The following is a 27098-nucleotide window of genomic DNA, read 5'->3' on the forward strand; positions in this document are numbered from 1 at the left end:
ATGAATAACAACACAATTCATGATTAAGACAGATCACTATTTTAGGCTGTCCTATAAAGGAGCATATGCGCGCCAAAATGAAAATGCAAATCGAAAATTACATTACGTTTTGATTCCATGTACTTTAACACCATATCATAATTAAAATTAAAATGCAAAAGCTATTTTCAGTTTCATTATGGCACGGATATACTTCCAAACAGCGAAACATGTGTTCAGTGAGGAAGCATTGAACACACTAATCAGAAACACCTGTAAAGCGATTTGTTCCAAATATTATGGTGCCCTGAAATCGGGGACTATGCATAAAAAGGGCTGTAATTCCAACACAGATATGGATGCAATTACCCTCAATTTAAAGACAACAGTCTGCACTTTAACGCCATCTTTCACATGCACCGGAGTACCGAGCCAAAACCTGTACCACTGTCCAAATACTTACGGACTGTATAGAGGTCAGGTCGGATCTATTCACCTGTGGTACCTTCTCTTAAGCACTGTACCACAGGCAAATAGGGAAAAATCCCTTTTGTCACTCTGTAAACTTCTTCTATGAAATGCGTTACAAAAATTGAACCTTTGTGATTGCTTGTGTGTGCACTGCTTTGCTTGCTTGGCTCTGCTCACTCTGTGTGTGTGCTTGCTCTTCTGTGCTCTGCGGATGATCACTGTTTTTGTACTTGGATTCCATCAGATGGAATAAAAGCCTATTATTCAACACTTTGCTGCAGTCAGGACAAAAAGTCCTGTTCTGTAGGTTGGAATGAGCTCTTTACAGTCAGCAGAAAAGTCCTGTTCTGTAGGTGGGAATGAGGTGTACTGTATTGTGAGGAGTACAGCTCCCCTTCATCAGAGAGTGGGGTAAAATTAAGGATTTGATAACAGTTCATAGCAGGTAGTGAATAGTGGAGATGGATGAAGACTGTAATGTGTGACAGACCTGAAACATTTTACTATGCAGGTGGTCAGTCTTTTACCACATCAATCAGACATCCAGCATCCAGTCATCACCTGTGCCCTGACACTACAGACTCCACTGAAATCTTACATTCTGGTCAGGAAACACAAACCTAAGACTCATCAGGTTTTATCCTGATTTTCTTTGCTATGATAGAGGAGTAAGAAGAGAGGGATGAGACTAATGTGGACAAAGAAAGAATGCCAATGGACAGAGTAGTAAACTAAGAGAGAAATATTTTCATAATTTCACTGCATAGAAGCATAATCACTAATTCTATTGAGTTAAGGTCACACAGAACACCGCACTACTCACCCCAGTCTCTGTAGTTTACAGTTTGGATTCATCAGTCCGGCACAGAGCAGCTTCACTCCTGCATCTCCCAGGTTATTGTAGCTGAGGTCCAGTCTCTGTAATTTACAGTTTGGACTCATCAGTCCAGCACAGAGCAGCTTCACTCCTGAATCTCCCAGGTTATTGCTGCTGAGGTCTAGTCTCTGTAGTTTACAGTTAGGACTCATCAGTCCAGCACAGAGCAGCTTCACTCCTGAATCTCCCAGGTTATTGCTGCTGAGGTCCAGATCCATCAGGGGTGAGTTTGATGACTGGAGAGCTGAGGCCACAATTTCACAGGACTTCTCTCTTAGGCCACAGCTGTTCAGTCTGTAAAGAAGAATGAATACATAATAGAATAAAAAGGTTAGGTAGGATGTAAAAGATAACATCTTTCAGAGTGGACAGTGAGTTAGTTTGCAATTTTGTGGGACATTTGGCACAGTTCATGGTACGATGTAAAATATAACACACATCTGTCACAGTGGCCAGGGGGTTTGCTTTTGGTTTTCTGTGACAAACTTCCCACAGCATTGCATGCTAACACAGCTAAAGGCAGACTGACATACACATGGCATGATCATATCCTGTGGGCTCACTACGTAAACATGCAAAACAATACTGTAGACAAAAAAATAAGGAAAAATCCCCCAAAAACTGGTTTCACAATTCTTGGCACCCCTGGTAAAATTTTGTGCTGTAGCTGTACCCAAGTACAAGTGATTCCTTTTTTGTTTTTTTTCTGTCCTTAACAATGTTTTTAATGGCTTTCTTCACTTCAATCGGCACAATTCTGGTCCTACACTCAATATGCCATAATGACAAAGTGAAAACACGTTTAATAATCTTCATGATTTAGGGGCCGTGGTGGCACAACGTGTGGTTGCAGTTCGCTGCAGTTGCACACCGGGGACCGGGGTTCGATTCCCGGTCCTGCCAAAAAGCCAAGTTTGGCCGGCTCATGTGGAGCAGAATAATTGGCTCGCTGCTCCAGAGGGAGGGACTTGGCAGGGTCAGTGGATCGCCGCATACAACAGCACCCCGGGCGCCTCGGAATCACGGTCACAAGCATGAGACGAGACGGCTTGAAGAAGGTGTGAGGGACAAGGTGTGAGCGGTGTCTCTAATGCTGGCTCTAATCGAACCAGTCGGGGCACAACTGGCTACCAAACTGGGAGAAGAATGGAAAAATATGAAAACAAATGTAATTTAAAAAAAAGAAATCTTCATGATTATACAGAGGATCTTTCAACAATAAACTAAACTATTGAAGTTGTCTTCTTCCCTACAGTGCTACAACTCAGTTGTAATAACATCAGTATGTATGTTGTACCAAACTGTAATATCACTTTAAGGAATCTTCTGCTGCTGTGTTGGCTACCTTGTGACGTGCTCCAGTCCACTCTCTCCTCCTCTGACCATTCGCTCATTTGTGCCTCCTCCTCACCTATTCCTCCATTTATTTACACATCCTCACCACTTCTCACTTCTATCTTTCTGTTTCTTACCGCTCTTCATTGGCAGTTGTGCTTTTTCTTCTATTTCAGTCTGTCTCCTTCTCTCTCCACTTAGTTTTAACAAACTCATCTGGAGACATATTCACTTTTAAACATTTTCTTGACCGAGTTGGTTATAAACTAGTTGGCTAACTTGCTACATCTCATTTTAGATCTTTCCTGTTCCATTTTAATAAACTACTTCACTTTCTGAACATGATCAGCAAACCTATACTTTAGGTTTAAAATATTATGGTCAGATGAGGAGTTCCTTAACATGGATAAATTACCAACAGACCTGTCAAATATCCATCCATCCAGTATCTTAACCCGCTTATGCTGAACAGGGTCGCAGGAGGCTGGAGCCTATCCCAGCATACATTGGGCAAAAGGCAGGAATACAAACTGGACAGGTCACCAGTCCATTGCAGGGCACACACACCATTCACTCACACACTCATACCTATGGGCAATTTAGACTCTCCAATCAGCCTAACCTGCATGTCTTTGGACTGTGGGAGGAAACCCACGCAGACACAGGGAGAACATGCAAACTCCACACAGAGAGGCCCTGGCCGACCAGGATTCAAACCCAGAAAATAGCAGGTTTAATGAAGCAGGTGGATGAGGGGCAGACAGGGCATAATCAGAGTCCAAAGAGCCAGGCAGGGGTCGGGTCGGGTCGGAACGGAACGGAACGGAACGGAACGGAACGGAACGGAACGGAACGGATAAATGGCCATCAACCAGAGGCTAGAACAGAGAAGAACCTTACACAGGGGGAAACAGAACTGACAAACTAGCAACACTGAACTGAAAAAGACAGGCTTAAATATACGAACAAATGAACTAAACCATTAACAGGTGTGGGTGCTGGAGAATACATATTGAGACAACGAGAAACAGCTGGGACAAGACAAGGAGGAAATGCATATAAGGAGTGGGGGGCGGAGACACGCAATGGGGAAAGAGGTAAAACAAGGACCGGAGAATTGGCCTATGTTCTCCCACTGTTAAAAGGGGGAGATCAGTCTTTTAAATAATTACAGGCCAATTTCAAATTTGTCAGCACTGGCTAAAGTATGGAACAACACAAAACAATTACAGCAGCCCTGAAGGCTGTGAATGATATTACTGTTGCGCTTGACAATAAGCAGCACTGTGTCTCACTTTTTATAGATCTCTTGTCATGGTTAGGAGGTAATTGCTGATTGAGGCCGCCAGAGGGCAGGGGCCTCATTGGCTGCACCTGTGCCTCGTTAATTACTAGGTGCTGGCTCAGGGTATTTAAAGGCTGTGCTGACAGTCTACCAATGCTTTGGTGTCAAACTTGCATTTGCACTAAGCCGGTAATGCACCAGGTAGACTCTGTGAATCTACGAGTCCGGTACGGTGCTGGTATTGATTTCTCAAATCAGTTAAAAAAAGTTTAAAGGTAAGGAAGGTGTGCAGCTGGTTGTGTTGTGTTCACTCACGCCTTCCTCTAGGGTTCTGGTTTTTCTTTTCTTTTGGACTCGTGTGAGTCGGGGAATGGGGACGTTGTCCCTGGTATGTATTTTGTATTTGGTCCTGAGCTGCGCCTCATGGTTTTATTTTCGTGCCTAGCCTTTTCATGCTAGGTTGTACTTTATTTTCTTCATCGGTCTGCGACCGTGAGTGCAAAGTATTTAGCACTTGTTTCTGGTTGGGTTATTCGCCCTGGTTTTCGAAGGGTTGTTTTATTTTCTCCAGCAGTTTTGGGCTTCATTTCCTGTTTCCTCCCAGGATTGACAAACACGTTTGCGTGGTTGCTTAGAAGGGTTATTTCCCTCAGTCGCGTCTGGCTCTCCGCCCTGTTCCAACCTCACATCTCTCCAAAGCGTTTGACACAATTGACCAAAGCATTCTGAAGCAGAGATTGCTCAACACAGCTCTCTCAGAGCAAACAGTTGCTTGGTTTGGAAACTATCTTTCTGTCAGAGCTCAATGTACTCGATTTGAAGGTCTCACTTCAGATGTGCCAACTATTGTGGTGGCCCGATCTGGGATCGAGACACCACTGGAGTGGAATGGGCAGTGCGCCCGTGCCAGGAGCTCGGGAAAGTGATCAATGGCAAATATTTCCCTAGGTCATCTTTCGGTAGAGCCGCACCTTGGAGAGAGCCGTGGAGGAAGTCAGCACCAAGGCCAGCACCAGGGCGAGACGTGTGCGGAACGGCAAACCTCTATAAAAAAAATATAAAAAATAATCTCTCATTAAACAGGCACAGCTGAAGAGGGAGGGAGCGGAGCAGAGCGGGGCTGACGACGGAGGCAGAAAGACAAGCCTTTTTCAGCCTCGAGATGAACAAACTCCCACAGAGAGAAACGTGGAGGAATTCCTGGAGGAAACCCCGCGACAGAAACTGAAGTCTGGGACTCGTGAGCATATCTCCGGCTGTGAGCCAGCTAACATTGTCCCGGTCTAACCCCTAGAATTGAATCACCTACGGAGGACGGCTAGGCTGGGAAAGCGGACGGTCGAGACCGGGGAGATGGAGACGGCGCGACCCCGCCCCCGACAAAGACGGACAACCGCTGTTGCGTGGATGCCGAAGACTTTTTTTTTTTTTTTTGAAAGGAACCAGTTTTTTGTTCTGGACAATTGAACTCTGCCTTGAAGGCCCTTATTGAGAATAAATAGATTTTTGTTCACTCATTCTGTTATCTCTCTCTCTCAACCAGCGGGGCACCACACTATCCATAAGGGGGTGCCGCAGGGCTCAGTTCTGGTTCCTTATTTACGATTTATATCAATAGTTTGGGTCATAATGTGTCAAATGCTTCTCTTCATTTCTATGCTGATGATACTGATTGCTGTGCTGCAAATCTTGTCAAAGCCTTTCATAACTTGCAAAGTGCTTTTGATATTGTATAAAATATGCTATGTCAATTGAAACGTGTTTTAAATGCTGACAAAACAAAACAAAAAAAAAAATTCAAGAAAAAACTGTAAAAAAAAAAAAAAAAAAAAAAAAAAAATGTAGGGCCCTCACTCGCCATTGTACATATATGATCGGGTTGGCTACAGAACATGACTTTTGTGCACTTTACAGTCAGCACAAAAGTCATGTTCTGTAGGTGGGAATGAGCTCATTACAGTCAGCACAAAAGTCCTGTCCTGTAGGTGGGAATGAGGTGCACTGTATTGTGAGTACAGCTCCCTTCATCAGAGAGTGGGGTAAAATTAAGGATTTTATAACAGTTCATAGCAGGTAGTGAATAGTGGAGATGGATGAAGACTGTAATGTGTGACCTGAAACATTTCTATGCAGGTGGTCAGTCTTTTACCACATCAATCAGACATCCAGCATCCAGTCATCACCTGTGCCCTGATACTACAGACTCCACTGAAATCTTACATTCTGGTCAGGAAACACAAACCTGCCAACCCTAAGACTCATCAGGTTTTATCCTGATTTTCTTTGCTATGATAGAGGAGTAAGAAGAGAGGGATGAGACTAATATGGACAAAGAAAGAATGCTGATGGACAGAGTAGTAAACTGAGAGAGAAAGAGCTTTTCATCATTTCACTGCATAGAGCCATAATCACTAATTCTATTTACTTAAGGTCAGACAGAACACCGCACTACTCACCCCAGTCTCTGTAGTTTACAGTTTGGACTCATCAGTCCAGCACAGAGCAGCTTCACTCCTGCATCTCCCAGGTTATTGTTGCTGAGGTCCAGATCTCTCAGGGGTGAGTTTGATGACTGGAGAGCTGAGGCCACAATTTCACATGACTCCTCACTTAGGTCACAGCTGTTCAGTCTGGAAAGAAGAATGAATACATTATAGAATAAAAAGGTTAGGTAGGATGTAAATGATAACATCTTTCAGAGTGGACAGTGAGTTAGTTTGCAATGCTGTGGGATATTTGGCACACTTAATGGTAAGATGTAAAATATAACACACATCTGTCACAGTGGCCAGTTTGCTTTTTTCCCTTTGGTTTTCTGTGACAAACTTCCCACAGCACTGCAAGCTAACACAGCTAAAGGCAGACTGACATATGCACAACAATACTGAAGACAAAAAAAAAAATATATATATATATATATCCCCCAAACACTGCTTTCACAATTCTTGGCACCCCTGCTTTAATTTTGTGCTGTAGCTGTACCCAAGTACAAGTGATTCCTTTTGTGTATGTGTCTTTGCGCGTCTTTATTTGTGAGGCGTGGCAGAACATTCAGACTTTTACCCAGACACCTGGCAAACTCTGAGAACCAACCCAGAAGAACTTGCATTGAAAATCAAAATGAGTAAAAAATGTAGTGAGAGAAATTAATCTGAATATAACGGAGTAAAAGTAAAGAAATGTCCTTTACAAATATACTCAAATAAGAGTAAAAAGTATCCTCCTTTAAAACGACTCTACAGGTTCAATTTATTTAAAAACGTACAGAAGTAAATGTAACGGAGTAAATGTTGCATGTTACTACCCACCTCTGCCCCACCTCCGCCTACCCAACAGGCGACTGCTCCATCTCATAATGATAAAATACTGTATATCAGATACATTCAGCTACCAGCTGAACTGTTTTATGTTCCAAACTGTTTGCTTTTAATGGCTTCCTTGACTTTAATGAGCACAATTCTGGTCCTCATGTTGACAAACGCCAATAACAGACTCCAAAGCAGAAGTGCACAACTCTGGTCCTGGAGGGCTGGTTTGAGAGCTGGTTTTTTTGTTCCAACCAATTACCTTCATTTATTTTTCTGCCAGCTTTAGAAATGACATTGGTTCACACCTGTACTTGAGCACAGTACAATCTTTAGGTTACACTTTTAGTCTGAAGTTGTAGCTGGTTCATATACAATGGTCTGATCAAAACATTGTTTAGATAATGAAATAATTAAGAGCAGAAGTTGGCACAAAATCCTGAAGTGGATCGGTCCTTGCTGTGCACCCCTGCTCCAAAGGCAATCAAAAGCCAAGAATCAAGACTAGACACTGAAAGCTTTCACCCCTACACTATTTGTAGATTTCATTTTAAATGGAAGAAATTGCCATTTCTACACTCAATACCCCCATAATAACAAAGTGAAAAAACGTTTAGAAATCTTTATGATTATACAGAGAATAACTACTGAAGTTGTCTTCTTCCCTACAGTGCTACAACTCAGTTGTAATAACATCAGTATGTATGTTGTACCAAACTGTAATATCACTTTAAGGAATATTCTGCTGCTGTGTTGGCTACATGTGACATGCTCCAGTCCACTCTTTCCTCCTCTGACCATTCGCTCATTTGTAAATGGTAAATGGTTGGCATTTACAGTGCATCCGGAAAGTATTCACAGCGCTTCACTTTTCCCACATTTTGTTATGTTACAGCCTTATTCCAAAATTGAATAAATTCCTTTTTTTCCGTAAATGGACGAAGTTCGGAACCACCAGGACTCTTCCTAGAGCTGGCCACCCGTCTAAACTGAGCAATCGGGGGAGAAGGGCCTTAGTCAGGGAGGTGACCAAGAACCCGATGGTCACTCTGTCAGAGCTCCAGTGTTCCTCTGTGGAGAGAGGAGAACCATCCAGAAGGACAACCATCTCTGTAGCAATCCACCAATCAGGCCTGTATGGTAGAGTGGCCAGACGGAAGCCACTCCTTAGTAAAAGGCACATGGCAGCCCGCCTGGAGTTTGCCAAAAGGCACCTGAAGGACTCTCAGACCATGAGAACAAAATTCTCTGGTCTGATGAGACAAAGATTGAACTCTTTGGCGTGAATGCCAGGTGTCATGTTTGGAAGAAACCAGGCACCACTCATCACCTGGCCAATACCATCCCTACAGTGAAGCATGGTGGTGGCATTATCATGCTGTGGGGATGTTTTTCAGCGGCAGGAACTGGGAGACTAGTCAGGATTGAGGGAAAGATGAATGCTGCAATGTACAGAGACATCCTGGATGAAAACCTGCTCCAGAGCGCTCTTGACCTGAGACTGGGGCGACAGTTCATCTTTCAGCAGGACAACGACCCGAAGCACACATCCAAGATATCAAAGGAGTGGCTTCAGGACAACTCTGTGAATGTCCTTGAGTGGCCCAGCCAGAGCCCAGACTTGAATCCGATTGAACATCTCTGGAGAGATCTGAAAATGGCTGTGCACCGATGCTCCCCATCCAACCTGATGGAGCTTGAGAGGTGCTGCAAAGAGGAATGGGCGAAACTGTCCAAAGATAGGTGTGCCAAGCTTGTGGAATCATATTCAAAAAGACTTGAGGCTTAAATAGCTAAAATTTCAAAAAAACGTATTTCATGTTGTCATTATGGAGTGTTGTGTGTAGAATTTTGAGGGAAAAAATGAATTTATTCCTATTTGGAATAAGACTGTAAAATAAAAAAATGTGGGAAAAGTGAGGCGCTGTGAATACTTTCTGGATGCACTGTATATAGTGCCTTTATCCAATGCACTGTACAATTGATAGTTCTCATTCACCCGTTCATACACACACTCACACACCAACGGCAAGTAGCTGCCATGCAAGGACCAACCAGCTCGTCAGGAGCATTTGGGGGTTAGGTGTCTTGCTCAGGGACAATTCGGGGAATCGAACCGGCAACCCTCCAACTTCCAGACAACTGCTCTTACTGCCTGAGCCATTGTGCCTCCTCCTCACCTATTCCTCCATTTATTTACACATCCTCACCACTTCTCACTTCTATCTTTCTGTTTCTTACCGCTCTTCATTGGCAGTTGTGCTTTCTCTTCAATTTCTGTCTGCCTCCTTCTCTCTCCACTTACTTTTAACAAACTCATCTGGAGACACATTCACTTTTAAACATTTTCTTGACTGAGTGAGTTATAAATTAGCTGGCTAACTTGCTACATGTCGTTTTAGATCTATCCTGAACCATTTTAATAAACTACTTCACTTTTTGAACATGATCAGCAAACCTAAATGATATTTGCGAGCAAGCCCTCAATTTAATTTTATAATTTCACTGAAATTACCACATACAGCCGTCACGGTCCTACACATAGGTATGCTGTGTCTGAAATGGCTCACTATTTACTAATCCCTAAGTCGAAAAAGTTCCAGATAGTGTTCTATACAGTGGGAGCAATAATTATTTGATCCCTTGCTGATTTTGTGGGTTTGCCCACTTACAAAGAATGGAACTGTGTAGACTTTTAATCATAGGTACATTTTAACATTGAGAGACAGAATATCACAAAATAATCCACAATAACAACATCATATAAAATTTTATCAATTTAATGTCATATTTTCACATGAAATAAATATTTGATCCATAGAACAATTGGACTTAATACTTGGTGGAGAAACCTTTGTTGGCAAGCACAGAGGCCAGACGTTTGTTGTAGTTTTTCACCAGGTTTGCACAGATCTTGGGAGGGATTTTGGTCCACTCCTCTTTGCAGATCCTCTCCAAATCCTTAAGGTTCCGAGGCTGTCGCTTGGCAACTCGAAGCTTCAGCTCCCTCCACAGATTTTTGATGGGATTTAGGTCTGGAGACTGGCTAGGCCACTCCAGGACCTTAATATGCTTCTTTTTGAGCCACTCCTTTGTTGCCTTGGCCATATGTTTTGGGTCATTGTCATGTTGGAAGACCCATCCACGACCCATTTTCAGTGCTCTCACTGAGGGAAGGAGGTTGTCGCCCAAAATTTCCTGGTACATGGCCCCATTTATCCTCCCCTCGATACGGTGAAGTCGTCCTGTCCCCTTGGCTGAGAAACACCCCCAAAGCATAAGGTTTCCATCTCCATGCTTCACAGTGGGGATGGTGTTCTTGGGGTTGTACTCAGCATTTCTCTTCCTCCAAACACGGCGAGTCGAGTTGATGCCAAATAGCTCTATTTTGGTGTCATCTGACCACATCACCTTCTCCCAAGCATCCTCTGGATCATCCAGGTGTTCTTTGGCAAACTTCAGACAGGCCTGTACATGTGCCTTCTTCAGCAGAGGAACCTTTGCGCGTGCAGCAGGATTTTAATCCTTCAGGGTGTAGTGTGTTATTGATGGTTCTCTTCGTGACTGTGGTCCCAACTGCCTTCAGGTCATTAACAAGCTCCTCCTGTGTAGTACCGGGCTGATCCCTGACCTTTCTCATGATCATTGATATCCCACAAGGCGAGATCTTGCGTGGAGCCCCAGACCGAGGGAGATTGGCGGTGACTTTGTGTTTCTTCCATTTTCTAATAATTGCTCCAACAGTTGTTAACTTCTCACCAAGCTGCTTGCTTATTTTCTTGTAGCCCATCCCAGCCTTGTGCAGGTCTACAATTTTGTCCCTGATGTCCTTAGACCGCTCCTTTGTCTTGGCCATGGTTGAAACGTTGGAATCTGATTGATTGTGTGGACAGGTGTCTTTTATACAGCTACATAACAATGTAACGAGTTGACACAGGTGTTTTGGGTAATGAGTTGAGATTAGGAGTGCTTCTTAATGGAAAACTAACTGGTCTGTGGGAGCCAGAATTATTGCTGATTGGTAGGGGATCAAATACTCATTTCAAATACTCATGCAAAAATACGATAATAAATTTATAAAATGTATATGATGTTGTCATTGTGGATTATTTTGTGATATTCTGTCTCTCAATGTTAAAATGTACCTATGATTAAAATTCTACACAGTTCCATTCTTTGTAAGTGGGCAAACCTACAAAATCAGCAAGGGATCAAATAATTATTGCTCCCACTGTATTTGGGGCTTCCCCTATGCATTGGATTTCAGCGCTATTTATGGTAATGAGCCAAAGTGTCACAGGTCAACAAATACACCTGACGCCTCACCTCTGCTTATTCACCCTGATGAAGGCCTGTGTGCCACTCGGTGCGTGTTTTTCATTTCTCACCAATGCATTAGCCGTATAATAAAGGCTTTTTAACGCATCCATATCAAGAGTGCCTAGGTAGCCAAACACCACCTTGTTGGATTTTACTGTTTGCTACAGACGTGCTCCTCTCTCAGTTTTCTCCATTGTATTACTGTTGTTGGTTGCTCTAGACCCCCTTCTGCCACCAATGAGTCTATCCTCTGCACTATAGCGAAATTATTTTGTTTGGGGACATGAACTGGGATTGGTTACGACCAGTGTCTGATGATTTTAAATCTTTGAGCTACTATCATTGACTTAATACTGACAAATGTTCCTCACAAATTTTCAGCAAATGGTGTTTTCTGCAGTGACCTAAGTCACAACTGTGCTGTTGCTGCTGTTAGAAATACTAAGATCCGTGCACTATTCATAAGAGAAATCGAAGGTGTTTTATTGAGAAGGGTTTTTACATGATTTCTTTCTTTTTAATTGGAGCAGGATAGAACAAATCCCTCACGTTGAAACAGCCTGGAAATTCTTTCATGATGGGTTCATTACAATCATACATAGACACTCCCCTTCGTGCAGGTACAGAGTTCAGGGGCGGGAGAACACTTGGTTTTCACCAGAGCTCTCAAGTCTTAGTCGTGAATTTACTTTAGGCCTGATATTCATTGGCTTCTTTTTAGACAACTATGAAACAAATGCATTTCTTGCAAATGCACTTGTCTCTTACGACAACAAATCTAAATGATCGAAGAAAATTTGGGAAATCTGTTAAGTCAATGTCTGTGAACAATAATTCATGTTTTACTTCCTTAATGAATGATTCAGTTGCTGTTCATGACCAATCTGAAATTTTGATCTGTTTTAATGAGTACTTCATATCTTTGACTTATTTGACCAAAACATTCTGAAGCAGAGATTGCTCAACACAGCTCTCTCAGAGCAAGCAGTTGCTTGGTTTGGAAACTATCTTTCTGACAGAGCTCAATGCACTCAATTTGGTGGTCTCACAGATGTGCCATCTATCGATAAGGGGGTGCCGTAGGGTTCAGTTCTGGTTCCCATCTTATTTACTATTTATATCAATAGTTTGGGTCATAATGTGTAAAATGCTTGCTCTTCATTTCTATGCTGATGATACTGTTACTTATTGTTGTGCTGCAAATATTGTCAAAGCCTTTCAGAACTTGCTTTTGATATTATATGCTATGTCCATTGAAATGTGTTTTAAATGCTGACAAAACAAAACAATTGGTGTTTACCAATTCAAGAAAAAACTGACTGAATCCACCATTATTGTATCTCTTCAGGGAAAAGAGATTGAGCTGGTTTCCTCATACGAGTGTCTCTTAATTGATGACTGTCTCTCCTTTAAACCACATATTCAGCACCTAGTTACAAAACTGAAATTGGGGTTTCTCTTCAGAAACAAGACATGCTTTTCTTTTGAGGCAAAAAGGAGACTTTTCTGCCTGTGCTTGATTATGGTCAGGTTTTGTACATGCATGCATCCTCTCAGTGCCTCCATGCGATCAACAATGTTTATCATGGTGGTACATTGAGATTCATTACAAATTGTAGGGCTCTCACTCGCCATTGTACCTTAATATGATCGGGTTGGCTGGCCAGCACTGGCCACGCATAGACTGAGTTGGTATATCCTAATTTATAAGGCAATTCTCAGTCTGCTTCTGTCGTACCTATGCATTTATATATTGCAGAAAACTGCTGGAAGTTATTGTTTACATTTGATCTTTGATCTTTTTATGCTGTCTGTTCCCAATGCCCATACGGAAATGCGGAAAAGGGCCTTTAGATTTTCTGCTCCTTCTGTTTGGAACATGTCGCAAAAAGACATAAAAACTAAGGAGTGGGTCTCATTAGATGCCTTAAAATCCTATATGAAGGATCTAGAGGCAAATTCAATGGTATGTCTATGTTTTAGCTAGCCTATTTTATATATTTTTTACCTTGATTGTGTACATTACATTACATTATTGGCATTTGGCAGACGCTCTTATCCAGAGCGACGTACAACAAAGTGCATACCCATAACCAGGGATAAGTTCGCTGAAAGACCCTAGAGGTAAGTACAATTTCAACTGCTACCTGTACAACAAAGATAAGGACAAGGGGCTTTTTTTTTTTTTTTTTTGAACAAACAAACAAACAAACAGAGCAAAAGTCACCAAAGTTAACTATTCAAACACTGCTTACCTAGCCAACTAAAAATACCGATACACAAAGCAAGTCACAGAGACAACAATTAAGGTTCACAGGGAGGTAGGGAGGGATGGGGAGAGGTGCTGCTTGAAGAGGTGCGTCTTCAGCTTGCGCTTGAAGGTGGGGAGAGATTCTATAGTTCTGACCTCAACGGGGAGTTCGTTCCACCACCGTGGAGCCAGAACAGACAGTAGTCGTGAGCGTGAGGTGGAGGTTCTGAGAGGGGGAGGTGCCAAGCGGCCTGTGGAGGCTGAACGAAGAGGTCTGGCAGGGGTGTAGAGTCTGATGATTTTTTGCAGATAAGCTGGGGAAGACCCTTTAACTGCTTGGAAGGCTAGCACCAATGTTTTGAATTTGATGCGAGCCATGGCAGGCAGCCAGTGGAGGGAAGTAAGCAGGGGGGTGACGTGTGAGTATTTGGGAAGGTTGAAGACCAGCTGCTGCATTCTGGATGAGTTGGAGGGGTCTGATGGCGGACGCTGGGAGGCCAGCCAAGAGGGAATTGCAGTAGTCCAGGCGGGACAGAACCATCGCTTGGACCAGGAGCTGGGTCGAGTAGCGGGTGAGAAAGGGGCGGATTCTCCGTATGTTGTATAGGAAGAACCTGCAAGACCGGGTCACCGCCGCAATGTTCTCGGAAAGGGACAGTCTGCTGTCCATCACCACGCCGAGGTTCCTTGCACTGGGTGACGGCGTGAGTGTGGTATAAATGGAGAGATCCAGATGGGGAGAGGTATTAGCAGGGATGAATATCATTTCAGTTTTACCTGGGTTGAGCTTTAGATGGTGGTTGTCCATCCAGCTCTGGATGTCCCTCAGGCAAGCAGAGATACGGGCTGAAACCTGCGTATCAGACAGCGGGAACGAGACGAAGAGTTGGGTATCGTCCGCATAGCAGTGGTAGGATAGCCCATGTGCAGTGATCACAGGGCCAAGGGAGCGAGTGTAGAGAGAAAAAAGAAGTGGGCCAAGGACTGAGCCCTGGGGAACGCCTGTGGCGAGGGGCCGAGGTGTCGATACCGAACCAGCCCAGGCAACCTGGAAGGAGCGACCAGAGAGGTAGGACTCAATCCAGTCCAGGGCTGTGCCACAGATGCCCGTTGCTGACAGGGCAGACAGGAGGATGGAGTGATCCACAGTGTCGAAGGCAGCAGAGAGATCTAGAAGAATGAGGATAGAGGAGAGGGAGGCTGCTCGTGCGGCATGAAGTGACTCACCGACGGAGAGGAGCGCAGTCTCTGTCGAGTGGCCCGATCTGAAGCCAGACTGATTGGGGTCTAGCAGGTTGTTGTTAGAAAAGAAGGAAGAAAGTTGAGTAGAAGCGGCTCGTTCTATAGTTTTAGAAAGGAAAGGAAGAAGAGATACCGGGCGGTAGTTCTGGATGATGGAGGGATCCAGGGTAGGCTTTTTTAGCAGCGGAGTGATGTGGGCCCTCTTGGAGGATGCCGGAAAACAGCCGGAAGACAGGGAGGAGTTGACAAGGGAGGTGACAAATGGGAGAATGTCAGGTGTGATAGTTTGGAGAAGAGAAGAGGGGATAGGGTCAAGGGCTTGTAGGGCGGTGGCAGAGCAGGAGTTGAGAAACATCAGAGTCCGTAAGGGGGGAGAAAGTGGAAAAGGAAGGGATGGGCCTAGAGGGGGGGAAGGGCACAGTGAGGGGGGCGGTGGTTGTAAAGGATCTGCGGATGACTGTGACCTTCTCATCGAAGAAATCAGCAAAGTCATCAGCAGCGAAGGAGGACGGAGGAGGAGGCGGTGCGTTGAGGAGAGAGGAGAAAATGGAGAAAAGTTTCCGGGGGTTAGAAGCAGAGTTCTGAATTTGCGTTTGATAGTATTTTGCTTTGGCGGCAGTGACATCGGAAGAGAATGCCGCCAGGAGAGACTGGTAAGTCATGAGGTCGGAAGCGTCTCTGGATTTCCCCCACTTCCTCTCCGCTGCGCGGAGGCTGGCCCTGGAGGTACGGAGGGTGTCAGATATCCAAGGACTGGGAGGGGATGTGCGAGGTGGTTTTGAGACAGGGGGACAGAGAGAGTCAAAGGCGGAGGAGAGAGATGAAAGGAGGGTGGCAGATGCAGAGTCAGCGGGGAGTTTGGAGAAGGATTCGAGAGGGGGGAGTGAGGCGGTGATGGTGCTGGCAAAGGAAGAGGGTGAGAGGGAGCGGAGGTTACGGCGGGCTGAGGAAGTGTGGGTGGGAGGAGGGGGAGGAGGATGGGGAGGAAGAGGGAGGGAGAATGAGATGAAGTGGTGTATACCTTGATATTCTAAATTGCCCTGCTTAATTACCTAGTTGAAAAAAAAGGGCTTGAAATGTGGGTATGCCACTTTCTAAGCATAAATTGTGATTTATTAAAAAAAACTTGTATGCGTACATTTACGGAAACTTTGAAGGGTTATAAAAGGGCTGGGTGATGCCCGTGCGCAATGGCTGCTTTAGCACTGTTGGAGGGCTTTACCAATGGCAGGCTTCAGATGGAGAGGGTGTTCAGGGACACAAGATGATGACTGGCTTATGAGCCGATTTTGTTGATTTTGATATCACTGAGCCTCGTCATGCCATCTGTGTGGGATGGCATAATTGGAATGACCCAATGATACATACGGTTTCCCTACACTGCGGGTGAACAAGCCAACACCAAAGCGCATTTTACAGCGCGTTCCCAAATGTAATCAGTGCGCTCGACTGCACTCATATCACTGTAAAAACACTACACAATGTAGGGATGTGACAAATAATCAGTTTTTGGAAACTGATACCATCCCACTTTCTAAATGGTTAACTGTGTAACCGACACTGTTCCTATCTTTTTCTTTTTATAAAAACTTTATAAAAAATGTATTAGCATTTTCAACTTTATTTTGGGCCATCTTAGTAGCTGGATGTCAACATTGTAAGTTAGATAATAGCCTAATTGCCAAATTAAAGGTTTACATGTACATTGACATGGTGCAGTGTAGTTTACGTCCAGGCATGCTGGTCGATCGCGTGTCATAAAAAAAAAATGCATTGGTTAAAATAAGAATTCTTCATGTTTTCATCCCTCTTCCCTATGGCTTCAGCCAGACAGACTTGATTGGCGTTAAATCTGTAAATATGCTGCTGTTAAGAACTTACAGAGAGGGTTGTGCACTCCGTTGGGAGTGCAATATTTGCCTGATATAATATCACACTATAACATATAACACTGAGTCTATTATACCGTAGGCAACTAGTAGAGGATACAAGGAATTAAAGCTAAGCCAGGAGGAACTTATGTCTAGCCAGAATAAACCGCAAAGATTTCCTGCCTTCACAAAGCAGCAGAGTGTGTTCTGATCATTTCATTCAAGGAAGAATATAGTCACAGTCAGCAGAAAAGTCCTGTTCTGTAGGTTGGAATGAACTCTTTACAGTCAGCAGAAAAGTCCTGTTCTGTAGGTGGGAATGAGCTCTTTACAGTCAACACAAAAGTCCTTGTCTGTAGGTGGGAATGAGCTCTTTACAGTCAGCACAAAAGTCCTGTTCTGTAGGTGGGAATGAGCTCATTACAGTCAGCACAAAAGTCCTGTTCTGTAGGTGGGAATGAGGTAAAACAGTTATAACAGTGATAACAGTTCATAGCAGGTAGTGAATAGTGGAGATGGATGAAGACTAATGTGTGACAGACCTGAAATATTTTACTATGCAGGTGGTCAGTCTTTTACCACATCAATCAGACATCCAGCATCCAATCATCACCTGTGCCCTGATACTACAGACTCCACTCAAACCTTACATTCTGGTCAGGAAACACAAACCTGCCAACCCTAAGACTCATCAGGTTTTATCCTGCTTTTCTTTGCTGTGATAGAGGAGTAAGAAGAGAGGGATGAGACTAATGTGGAAAAAGAAAGAATGCCAATGGACAGAGTAGTAAACTGAGAGAGAAAGAGCTTTTCATCATTTCACTGCATAGAGCCATAATCACTAATTCTATTTAGTTAAGGTCTCACAGAACACCGCACTACTCACCCCAGTCTCTGTAGTTTACAGTTTGGACTCATCAGTCCAGCACAGAGCAGCTTCACTCCTGCATCTCCCAGGTTATTGTAGCTGAGGTCCAGATCTCTCAGGGGTGAGTTTGATAACTGGAGAGCTGAGGCCACAATTTCACATGACTCCTCACTTAGGTCACAGCTGTTCAGTCTGTAAAGAAGAATGAATACATTATAGAATAAAAAGGTTAGGTAAGATCTTTCAGAGTGGACAGTGAGTTAGTTTGCAATGATGTGGGACATTTGGCACAGTTAATGTGGACCACCTCCACATTGACCCCTTCAATGGAGACTGGCAGCATAGGTGGCTTAGTCCTCCTGAAATCCACCACCATCTCCTTGGTTTTGGAAATGTTCAGCTGCATATAGTTGAGATTGCACCACTGCACAAAGTCATCCACCAAGTTCCTGTACTCATCCTCCTGCCCATCCCTGATACATCCCACTAGTGCAGTGTCATCTGAAAACTTCTGCATGTGGCATGACTCTGAGTTGTACCTGAAGTCAGACGTATACAGGGTGAACAGGACTGGCGCTCCAGTGCTGCTGACCACCTGCTCTGAGAAACAGTCCTTCATCCTGACAAACTGTGGTCTCTCCGTCAGGTAGTCTGTAATCCAGGATACGAGGTGAGTGTCTAACGCCATCTGCACAAGCTTGTCTCTCAGTCTGGCAGGCTGGATGGTGTTGAAGGCGCTGGAGAAGTCAAAGAACATGATTCTCACAGCACCTTTCCCCTTGTCCAGATGAGAGTGGGTCCTGTGCAGCAGGTAGATAATGGCATCTTCCACACCCACCTTCTCCTGGTATGCAAACTGGAGCGGGTTGAGTGCGTGGCGGACCTGGGGTCTGAGGATGTTGAGTAACAGTCGCTCCATGGTCTTCATCATGTGTAATGTTAGAGCGACTGGCCTGTAGTCGTTGAGCTGGCTGGGGTGTGGTTTCTTTGGGACTGGGATGAGACATGCTTCCACATTGCTGGTACCTTTCTCAGTCGGAGGCTCAGGTTGAAGACATGCTGCAGAGGCTCCCCCAGTTCCACAGCACAGGCTTTGAGTAGTCTCGGACATACTCGGTCTGGGCCGGCTGCTTTCCAGGGTCTTAGCTCTCCACTGACCTGATACACCATTATTACATTACATTACGTGGCATTTAGCAGACGCTCTTATCCAGAGCGACATACAACAAAGTGCAAATCAATCACAAGAACAAGTGCAAAAGTAGACCTGAGAGGACAGTACAGTTCCGAGTCCTAGTGTAAACATACAGAAATTCAGAACCCTTGAAGAGTACAATCAACTTTCAAACTAGCATACCACTGTTGGCAGCTAGAATACAACAACAGCCAATAAAAACAACAATACCTATACAAGTAACGATATCTATACATAAGTGCCAATTACGGTCTAAGGCTAATCACAGTGATTGTGAGTTGGGGAGGGAAAGGTGTAGCCTGAAGAGATGGGTCTTCAGTCTGCGCTTGAAGGAGGTCAGAGACTCTGCCGTTCTGACATTCACCGGGAGGTCATTCCACCACCGTGGGACCAGGACAGACAGCAGTCGTGAGCGTGAAGTGCAGGTGTGGCGAGGGGGAGGCGCCAGACGGCACGAAGTGGCAGAACGGAGGGGTCTTGTTGGTGTATAGGTCTTGATAAGGGATTGAATATACACAGGGGCTGATCCTTTAACTGCCTGGTATGCGAGCACCAAAGTTTTAAATTTGATGTGAGCCATAACAGGCAGCCAGTGGAGGTTGCTGAGCAGGGGGGTGACATGTGAATGTCTGGGAACATTGAATGAGTTGTAGGGGTCTGATGGCAGATGCTGGAAGGCCAGCCAGCAGAGAATTGCAATAGTCCAGGCGGGACAGGGCCATTGCTTGAACAAGGAGCTGAGTGGAGTAGGTGGTGAGAAAGGGTCGGATTCTCCGGATGTTGTACAGGAAGAACCTGCACGCCCGGGTCACCGTAGCGATGTTCTTGGAGAAGGATAACCTGTTGTCCATCACCACTCCAAGGTTTCTTGCACTAGGGGATGAGGTCACTGTGGTATCCCCTAGTGAGATGGAGAAATCAGAGAAGGGAGAGGTTAAAGCAGGGATGAAGATCACCTCTGTCTTATCTGGGTTGAGCTTTAGATGGTGGTTGCCCATCCAGCTCTGGATGTCTCTCAGGCAGGCGGAGATACGGGTAGAGATGTGTGTCTGATGGGGGGAAGGAGAGAAAGAGTTGGGTGTCATCGGCATAACAATAATAGGAGATGCCATGAGCAGAGATAACGGGGCCAAGGGATCTTATGTAGATGGAGAAGAGGAGGGGTCCGAGGACTGAGCCCTGGGGGACTCCTGTAACAAGGGGGCAAGGGGTTGACACTCCTCCAGCCCAGGACACCTGGGAGGACCGGCCAGAGAGATAAGATTGGATCCACTCTAAGGCTGTGCCACAGATCCCTGTAGATGCCAGGGAGGCTGAGAGGATGGAGTGGTTGACCGTGTCGAACGCCGCAGAGAGGTCAAGAAGGATCAGGACAGAGGAGAGAGAGGTTGCTCGTGCAGCCTGAAGGGACTCGTTGACAGAGAGGAGTGCACTCTCCGTCGAGTGGCCAGGTCTGAAGCCGGACTGGTGGGGGTCCAGCAGGTTATTCTGAGAGAGGAAGGAATAGAGTTGGTTGGAGGAGGCTCGTTCAATGGATTTGGATAGAAAAGGAAGGAGAGATACCGGACGGTAGTTTTGAATGCAGGAGGGGTCAAGAGTGGGTTTCTTTAGGAGCGGGGTGATGTAGGCCCTCTTGAATGATGAGGGAAAGCAGCCAGAGGACAGAGAGGAGTTAACAAGGGAGGTGACCAAAGGGAGGATGTCAGGCGTGATTGCCTGAAAGAGGTTTGAGGGGATGGGGTCCAGGGCACAAGTAGTAGGGCGGTGGGCATAGAAGTGGTGGTGGTCGCGAAGGTGCTGCGGATATCTGCAACCTTCTCGTCAAAAAATACCGCAAAGTCATCAGCAGTGAGCGAGGACTGGGATGGTGGGGGAGGTGTGCTGAGGAGAGAGGAGAAAATGGAGAACAGTTGATGAGGGTTAGAAGTGGAGTTCTGGAGTTTTGTGTGGTAGTAATTTCTTTTGGCAGTGGTGATAGCGGAGGAGAATTCCGCCAGGAGAGACTGGTAGGAAGACAGGTCCGACGGGTCTTTTGATTTCCTCCACTTCCTCTCAGCTGCACGTAGGCTTGGCCTGGAGGAACGTAGAAGGTCAGAAACCCATGGGCTGGGAGGGGAGGAGAAACCCATGGGCTGGGAGGGGAGGATGGGGGGTAGGGTGGTCCTGTCGCTGTGTGTCAGGTGAGGGGTTGCATCTGTGAGCGGTGGGGAAGGTGAAGTCACACTGTCTGTGGCGGCAGCATGGGGGAGGGCTACTTCAGCAGTTGGTTGTAGAGGTGAGAGTAAGGGGGAGGTGGCATGTGGTGAACAGGAGAGAGTAACAGAGCAGTCAAAACGGTTGTAAAAATGGTTGAGTTTGTTGGCTCTATCCAAATCCACATCCACTGTACTGTTGCTCCTCCTGCAGCCTGTGATGGTTTTCATGCCATCCCAGACTTCCTTCATGCTGTTCTCCTGCAACTTCTGTTCCACCATCTTTCTGTATTCCTCCTTTGCCTCTTTCAGCCTGACCTTAAGTTCCCCCTGTACGCTCTTGAGCTCTGTCTGGTCCCCCTCTTTGAAAGCCCTCTTCTTCCTATTGAGGAGGCCCTTGACATCGCTGGTAATCCAAGCCTTGTTGTTTGGAAAGCAACGTACAGTTCTAGTGGGAACTACAATGTCCAAACAGAAATTCAGGTAGTCAATGGTGCAGTTTGTGACCCCCACCAAATCTTCACCATATGAATCCTGTAACACACTCCAGTCTGTCGACTCAAAGCAGTCCCTCAGAGTCTCCTCTGCTTCGGAAGACCATTTCCTGAAGGAACGCAGGGTGGTTGGCTGTCTGCGGACTAGTGGAGTGTACTGTGGTTGAAGGAAGACCAGGTTATGATCTGATCTCCCTAGCGGTGGAAGTGGGGTGGCAGTGTACGCATCCTTGACATTAGCATACAAGAGGTCAATTGTCCTGTTCTTTCGTGTTCGTGTTGGGCATTTTACAAACTGATGAATGGCAGAGAGCGTTGAGTCCAGTGTTACATGATTGAAGTCTCCAGTGATTGCAATAAAGGCATCAGGGTGCTGAGACTGAAGCCTCGCGATAGTTGAGTGGATGACGTCATACGCAGTATCAGCCATGGCTCACGGTGGGATGTAAACACAGACTATGACGGGATGTGAAAACTCCTGAGGCATGTAGTACGGACGTAGACTCACCGCTAACAGTTCAATGTCTGGGCAGCAGACAGTCTCCTTCACCGTTACATGTCCTGTTTGTGAGGCGTGGCAGAACTTTCTGACTTTCAGATTCGGACAAATAAAGGCCGGCCCCCAAATACAAGCCGGGGTAATATTGCCTACCAGTAGGGCTATCAGTCCATGAGCACTAGAAGACATTGTTTCGATTTAACTCAATGAAATAAAAGAGCTCTTCTTAATATTTTATATTGTTGGTTGGTTTAATACTGTTGCCAATGAAAAGTCATTGTCATACACCATGGGTCTCCAACACGTTGCTCTCAAGCTACCAGTCGCTTGCCGCCCGCTTCTGAGTAGCTTGCCAAAGGCTGAAGCAGTATACATTTAAACACAATTGTTGCCGCGAGGCATTCCAGCCTACGAATTTAATAAAAAAGTAAATCAGGCAAAATTAAAAATTAACTCAATTTAGGCTACTTCAATGACTGAATGAAAGCGGCTGCCTTGGCTCGCAATAAACAGACGGGTGGAAATCCCGACACTCTTTCAACTACATAAAACTTAACAGTGAACCATCAAATACCCCCCAGATTTCAGTGCCCATCAGTCCCAACATTTAGCAATAGAATCAAACATCAAACAGTCCAAAAGTAAATTAAATCCCAAACCAAAGCGAAAATCTTTTGATAGCCTACCGGTATGCTGCTCCAAACGAAACGCATGTCTCACAATAAAATGCACTTTAGGAAAAAAAGATCCTTAACTTGCTGTTATCTACGCTAATTTGTTATTGTTCATGAAGGCGTGTCTGGCAAGTTGTTATTTTATGGATTCTGGACTTGCATGTGATTTATTGTGTTTGAGAATATTTGCAATAAACTAAGTCTGTTAAGACTGACACTTTGACTTACCAAACGGTGTTTCCTGATTAGCCTACACTAATTGATTTCTGAAAGGTTACAGGAAGTGTTGAAAAGTGTTGGCCCACTTTAAATGTAGCCTTTTACTTTATTTCTAAGAATAAAATTCTACAACAGAAGCCTAATAAGAAATAAAGGCCTGCCTCGAATACAAGCCTGCCCCAAATAAAGGCCTGTGCTTTGTGCAGCCTAAGTAAATAAAAGACCCCGGACACAATTTGAGGATTTACGATATTACTACCCACCTCTGCTAACAGACGACTGCTCCGTCTCATAATGATAAAATATATCAAGATACATTCAGCTACCTGCTGATACTGTAACTGTTTGATGTTATAAACTGTTTGCTTTTAATGGCTTCCTTGACTTAAATTCGCACAATTCTGGTCCTCATGTTGGCAAACGCCAATAACAGATTCCAAAGCAGAAGTGCACAACTCTGGTCCTGGAGGGCCGGTCTGCGAGCTGGTTTTTGTTCCAACAAATTACCTTCATTTATTTTTCTGCCAGCTCTAGAAATGACATTGGTTCACTCCTGTACTTGAGCACAGTACAATCTTTAGGATACACTTGCAGTCTGCAGTTGTAGCTGGTTCATATACAATTGTCTGATCAAGACATTCATTCATTCATTATCCTAACCGGCTTATCCTGAATAGGGCCGCAGGGGGGCTGGAGCCTATCCCAGCATACATTGGGCGAAAGGCAGGAATACGCCCTGGACAGGTCGCCAGTCCATCACAGGGCACACACAACATTCACTCACACACTCACATGGTCTCACAGATGTGCCATCTATCGATAAGGGGGTGCCGTAGGGTTCAGTTCTGGTTCCCATCTTATTTACTATTTATATCAATAGTTTGGGTCATAATGTGTCAAATGCTTACTCTTCATTTCTATGCTGATGATACTGTTACTTATTGCTGTGCTGCAAATCTTGTCAAAGCCTTTCAGAACTTGCAAAGTGCGTTTGATATTGTACAAAATACGCTATGTCAATTGAAACGTGTTTTAAATGCTGACAAAAACTATTGGTGTTTACCAATTCAAGAAAAAACTGACTGAATCTACCATCTATTGTTTCTCTTCAGGGAAAAGAGATTGAGCTTGTTTCCTCATATGACTACTTGTGTATCTTAATTGATGACTGCCTTCCTTTAAATCAGTCATGCTTTTGTGTGTGTATGAATGAGTGAATGAGAAGTATCAATTGTACAGCGCTTTGGATAAAGGCGCTATATAAATGCCAACCATTAACCATTCTCATTCACCCATTCATACACACAGTCACACACCGATGGCGATTGGCCGACCAGCTCGTCAGGAGCATTTGTGGGTTAGGTGTCTTGCTCAGGGACACTTCGACACAGCCCGGGCGGGGGATCGAACAGGCAACCCTCCGACTGCCAGACGACTGTTCTTACTGCCTGAGCCATGTCGCCCCACAAATGAGAAGCATCAATTGTACAGCGCTTTGGATAAAGGCGCTATACAAATGCCAACCATTTACCATTTAAGTCCTGTTCTGTAGGTGGGAATGAGCTCTTTACAGTCAGCACAAAAGTCCTGTTCTGTAGGTGGGAATGAGCTCTTTACAGTCAGCAAAAAAGTATTGTTCTGTAGGTGGGAATGAGCTCTTTACAGTCAGCAGACAAGTCCTGTTCTGTAGGTGGGAATGAGGTGTACTGTATTGTGAGGAGTACAGCTCCCCTTCATCAGAGAGTGGGGTAAAATTAAGGATTTGATTACAGTTCATAGCAGGTAGTGAATAGTGGAGATGGATGAAGACTGTAATGTGTGACAGTAGTAAACTAAGAGAGAAAGAGCTTTTCATCATTTCACTGCATAGAGCCATAATCACTAATTCTATTTAGTTAAGGTCACACAAAACACCGCACTACTCACCCCAGTCTCTGTAGTTTACAGTTTGGACTCATCAGTCCAGCACAGAGCAGCTTCACTCCTGCTTCTCCCAGGTTATTGCAGCTGAGGTCCAGATCTCTCAGGGGTGAGTTTGATAACTGGAGAGCTGAGGACAATATTTCACAGGACTTCTCTCTTAGGTCACAGCTGTTCAGTCTGTAAAGAAGAATGAATACATTATAGGATAACAAGGTTAGGTAAGATGTAAAAGATAACATCTTTCAGAGTGGACAGTGAGTTAGTTTGCAATGCTGTGGGACATTTGGCACAGTTAATGATAAGATGTAAAATATAACACACATCTGTCACAGTGGCCAGGGAGTTTGCTTTTTTCCTTTTGGTTTTCTGTGACAAACTTCCCACAGCATTGCAAGCTAACACAGCTAAAGGTAGACTAACATACACACGACATGCTCATATCCTGTGGGCTCCCTACATAAACATGCACAACAATACTATAGAGACAAAAAATTTAAGAATAAAAATAATAAATTAAGAAAAATCCCCCAAAAACTGGTTTCGCAATTCTTGGCACCCCTGGTTTAATTTTGTGCTGTAGCTGTACCCAAGTACAAGTGATTCCTTTTGTGTACGTGTTTTTGCGTGTCTTTAGTTGTGAGGCGTGGCAGAACTTTCAGACTTTTACCCAGACACCTGGCAAACTCTGAGAACCAACCCAACAGAACTTGCTTTGAAATTAAAAATGAGTAAAACAATTTAGTGAGAAAAATGAATCTGAATATAACGGAGTAAAAGTAAAGAAATGTCCTTTACAAATATACAAATATACAAATATAATATGAACAGTGTTGGCCCACTTTAAATGTAGCCTTTTACTTTATTTCTAAGAATAAAATTCTACAACAGAAGCCTAATAAGAAATAAAGGCCTGCCTCGAATACAAGCCTGCCCCAAATAAAGGCCTGTGCTTTGTGCAGCCTAAGTAAATAAAAGACCCCGGACACAATTTGAGGATTTACGGTATTACTACCCACCTCTGCTAACAGACGACTGCTCCGTCTCATAATGATAAAATATATCAAGATACATTCAGCTACCTGCTGATACTGTAACTGTTTGATGTCACAAACTGTTTGCTTTTAATGGCTTCCTTGACTTAAATTAGCACAATTCTGGTCCTCATGTTGACAAACGCCAATAACAGATTCCAAAGCAGAAGTGCACAACTCTGGTCCTGGAGGGCCGGTCTGCGAGCTGTTTTTTTTGTTCCAACAAATTACCTTCATTTATTTTTCTGCCAGCTCTAGAAATGACATTGGTTCACTCCTGTACTTGAGCACAGTACAATCTTTAGGATACACTTGCAGTCTGCAGTTGTAGCTGGTTCATATACAATTGTCTGATCAAGGCATCATTTTGATAATTAAATAATTAAGAACAGAAGTTGGCACCAAATCCTGAAGTGGATCGGTCCTTGCTGTGCACCCCTGCTCCAAAGGCAATCAAAAGCCAAGAATCAAGACTAGATACTGAAAGCTCTCACCCCTTCACTATTTGTAGATTTCATTTTATATGGAAGAAATTGCCATTTCTACACTCAATACCCCATAATAACAAAGTGAAAACACATACAGAAATCTTTATGATTATACAGAGAATAACTATTGAAGTTGTCTTCTTCCCTACAGTGTGACAACTCTGTAATAATATCAGAATGTATGTTATACCAAACTGTAATTTCACTTTAAGGAATCTTCTGCTGCTGTGTTGGCTACCTGTGATGTGCTCCAGTCCACTCTCTCCACCTCTGACCATTCTCTCATTTGTGCCTCCTCCTCACCTATTCCTCCATTTACAGTGGGAGCAATACTTATTTGATCCCTTGCTGATTTTGTAGGTTTGCCCACTATGTCTCCAGATGAGTTTGTTAAAAGTAGGTGAAGAGTGAAGGCAGACAGAAATAGAAGAGAAAGCACAACTGCCAATGAAGAGCGGTAAGAAACAGAAAGATAGAAGTGATAAGTGGTGAGGATATGTAAATAAAGTGGGAGCAATAATTATTTGATCCCTTGCTGATTTTGTAGGTTTGCCCACTTACAAAGAATGGAACTGTGTA

At 44.4% G+C, this 27098-nt stretch overlaps 1 protein-coding gene across 16 annotated transcripts in view; it reads right to left on the reverse strand.

The window, feature by feature from the left end:
* LOC133118954 (NACHT, LRR and PYD domains-containing protein 12-like) overlaps positions 1-27098 on the reverse strand; it is a 687468-nt gene that overhangs the window by 15587 nt on the left and 644783 nt on the right. For all 16 annotated transcript variants that reach the window (XM_061229279.1, XM_061229272.1, XM_061229278.1 and 13 more), the window contains 4 exons: positions 25004-25177; positions 17823-17996; positions 6404-6577; positions 1274-1621 (listed from right to left, as the gene is read on the reverse strand). In XM_061229279.1, the coding sequence (XP_061085263.1) occupies positions 1274-1621; positions 6404-6577; positions 17823-17996; positions 25004-25177 (870 nt within the window). The remainder of the gene's footprint in view (positions 1-1273; positions 1622-6403; positions 6578-17822; positions 17997-25003; positions 25178-27098) is intronic.

This window comes from Conger conger, chromosome 19 (assembly GCF_963514075.1).
Source record: "Conger conger chromosome 19, fConCon1.1, whole genome shotgun sequence".
In the NCBI taxonomy this organism is placed as follows: Eukaryota; Metazoa; Chordata; class Actinopteri; order Anguilliformes; family Congridae; genus Conger; species Conger conger.